At 32.1% G+C, this 3,175-nt stretch overlaps 1 protein-coding gene across 1 annotated transcript; it reads left to right on the top strand.

The window, feature by feature from the left end:
* The first annotated feature begins 1,446 nt into the window (after nt 1-1,446).
* On the top strand, nt 1,447-2,896 carry LOC145070814 (NADH dehydrogenase ubiquinone 1 beta subcomplex subunit). The gene is made up of 4 exons (XM_079017770.1): nt 1,447-1,621; nt 2,316-2,361; nt 2,525-2,578; nt 2,772-2,896. Exons 1-3 carry the CDS (start codon nt 1,518-1,520, stop codon nt 2,576-2,578), a joined length of 204 nt encoding a protein of 67 aa, XP_078873896.1. The 5' UTR covers nt 1,447-1,517; the 3' UTR covers nt 2,772-2,896.
* Nucleotides 2,897-3,175: the final 279 nt, after the last annotated feature.

Here is a 3,175-nt window from a genome sequence, read left to right on the forward strand (position 1 = left end):
GGTTGTGGGTAGGGTGAGTACGCGAGGTGTACCTCCTAGTACGTGACACGTACTAAGTTAGATGGGCGTACGCTAAGTGTACCAACTGAGTATGCGGGGCGTACTTAGTCTTTTGGGTTTTCTTGATTTGTTGACTTTTTGACCTTGGACCATTGACTAGAAGTTTGACCAGGGTTGACCATTGGATATTTTAGGCCTTTTAGGTTATTCGGGCTTTTCGGGTTAGGCCCATGATGTGTTTGGGCTCAATTTGTATATTTAGGCCTTGTGGTACCATTTAAGGGATTTGAGCTTATGATGCTAGTGGATTGGTCTTTGGATTTTTGGCAAAGTAAGGAAAGGGGTAAAATGGAATTTTACCATGAAGGTTGGTCTTTGGGCTAGAATTCTTGATTGGGTCGAGAATCAATTATTGATGGAATGTTATTTGATGATGTCAGTGTAAGGTCTCCGATAGCAGTAGTTCAAGTCTTCGGTTATCTTGGTTCGAGGTGAGTCTTCTCACTGTATCTATGGGTCGAAGGCACCAATGTCGGCCCATTGACTTATGTATTGTTTAAAGACCAAGGGGTGACCCTTGGCATTTAGTGAAAGACCCAAAGGTGGCTCCTGACAAAACCATATACAAGATCAGGGTTGGGACCCTGACAGTTAAGTGGATAGTTAGTTGTAGATTGTATGTTAGATGTCTTTGTGATGCTTGCATGAAGACCAGGAGGTGACTCCTGGTACTTGTCTGTAAGACCCAAGGTTTTGGTCCCCGACCTGGTAATTAAAAACCATGACACGGCTTGTGGCACAATGACAAGACTATGATTAACACATAAGACTCTCATATACTTAAGAAAAATTTCAGCAAAAAAAAATCTCACTAATCCAAGATGAAGATTCACGAAATTTATGATAATTTTCTAATATTTTCCATAAAAATGGTTTTTGTATAATAGAAATACATAATATATTGTCACTTTATAAGATATCCACTCATGTTTAAATCTGATTTCTTATTCGATTTTCTATTTTATACCTTTCTAACATTGATTTATTTCGTAGCAAATAAATAATATTACTCCAAATCGGAATAGGCAGTAATATTATTCATTTTGCATTATAATGAAGTGGAACTTTGGTTCTTAATTATAGTCCCTTTCTATTAAGATTTATAATTTTTAGTCTAATTTAATTTATTACATATATTAATGCATCTAGTATTTATAAATCTTTGCATATTAAATTCATATAAATATTTAAATAGTTTTTTAAAACCATTACATATTTTGATATAGTTTTATTTTGTAAAAAAAGTATGATAACATAATTTATAAATTTATTATAATAAAAAAATAGTATTAAATATTTATTAAAGCTCAATTAATTTACTATACCTTTGGTAGCGGGTTACCTTGACACGGGTCGGGTCAAAGATCAGGATTAACCTATTCAGTAGTCTTCCCCCAAAGGCCAAAACCTAGGGCCATAGTCGAAGAACTTGAAGGCAGTTTGAGAGCGCAAGAGAGATGGCAGGAGGAGGGTATGGGCAAGGAACTTACAAAGGTGTCAATCTGCATCAGCCTAAGCGATGGCATACAGTCACTGGAAAGGGCATGTGCGCCATGATGTGGTAAATTACTCCACCCTTTTCTTGCTTTCATCTCGTTTATAATTTCAGGATTCCTCAACCTGATCCACCGATTCCATCTTTCCCTCTGCGTATCGGATGATCACTGTATAATGTCTAGTATTAATTTCATGATTTTTTATTAGCGAGTTAATCTTCGATTTTGTATTGTTTTGCCCTAAATTTGACTTTTGAGGGCGAAATCGATAATGTCTCGATGAGATCTCATAAAGATCTAGTTGATAATAAAATCGAAATCAAAGAAACCACATGATATACTCGACCCTCAATAGAGATTCAGACATTGTTCTTTTCATTTTGAATTTGATTGTCGTGTAGTTCTCATCAGGATAATGTTTATAGTCTAATACTCTTGTACACCTTCATCTGTTCTTAAGTAATGTACCTTTGAAATTTTATAAAGTTTTTAACTTTTTATTGTAACTGTTTACGAATTGGGGTTTTCATATCCCTAATGCTAAAAATAATTATGTTTGCATTCAAAATTGAAGCATATTTGTTCATCTTTGACAATCGTGATTTATGGTAGTCATTGTTTCTACTTTTTTTCTGCAATCTTGTTTCTTCTTTTCAATTCATATTCCCCATTGAGATCAAATTTTATATCTTTTGTACCTATCAATATATTTTTTTTTTTTTATAATTCTAAAAGCTTACCAAATAATATATATTTCAGGTTTTGGATTCTATATCGGGCTAAGCAAGATGGCCCTGTAGTTCTGGTGAGCATCAATTTATTTGTGTATTATAGCATCCTACTTGCGTTTCTTCTACTTATATTTTTTATTTTTTATTTTATTTTTTTATTGAAGTCATTGACACTTTAATTAAAACGTCTTAATATTTGAGATATGATTAATTTGTTCTTGTTTGTATATAATTTAGGGATGGAGGCATCCTTGGGAAGGGCATGGACATGGTCATGGAGATGAACATTAGGTATTTTTTTTTAGTTCTGAATTTTGTGACATTTATATCTTAAAACTTGGATTTTTATGACATTTGTATAATGATGTAAGTCTGATAAATGAAAAAAAAAAAAACGATATTTCATGACGTTTTTTTTTTATTAAAAAAGAAACATAAATGAGTTGTTTTGATGCGAAGCTTTTGTTTAATATCTTGTTCGCAGGTGTCACGGATGAGTGAAAGAGAGCACAAAACTTATCCAAGATTCAATGCTTTTGTGTATCAAATAAACGAATTTTAAGGAACATGTGAACGATTTCATATATTATCTCCAACTCTGTTGTTGAATTTCCTTTGTTTTTGTTTTTGTTTTTTTTTTTTTTTTTTTTTGTTGTTGCTTTTTATTCAATGATTCCTTAGCTTGTTTTAAACTTTATTGACTACAAGCTTTTGAACAATTGTCACCAAAAAAACCACCAATTTAGTAAAATTTATTTTGTGATTTAAAAGAAAGTGTTTTATGAATGGCCCAAGTTAAGAATTTGCAAAAAAAAAAAAAAAAAAAAGAAAAGAACAGAAGGATTTTGTGGAAATTTATTTAGTATTTTTTTTTAAATTTTCTTTTTG

The sequence above is a fragment of the Lactuca serriola genome, chromosome 8 (assembly GCF_051521515.1).
Source record: "Lactuca serriola cultivar US96UC23 chromosome 8, Lser_US96UC23_V15, whole genome shotgun sequence".
Classification (NCBI taxonomy): Eukaryota; Viridiplantae; Streptophyta; class Magnoliopsida; order Asterales; family Asteraceae; genus Lactuca; species Lactuca serriola.

Bases quoted from the DNA above. Each gene is read 5' to 3' on its own strand.
- LOC145070814 (XM_079017770.1), top strand. From the start codon at position 1,518: ATGGCAGGAGGAGGGTATGGGCAAGGAACTTACAAAGGTGTCAATCTG. The intron at 1,622-2,315 runs GTAAATTACTCC...TATATATTTCAG, and splicing joins GGCATGTGCGCCATGATGTG to GTTTTGGATTCTATATCGGG. The intron at 2,362-2,524 runs GTGAGCATCAAT...TATATAATTTAG, and splicing joins AAGATGGCCCTGTAGTTCTG to GGATGGAGGCATCCTTGGGA.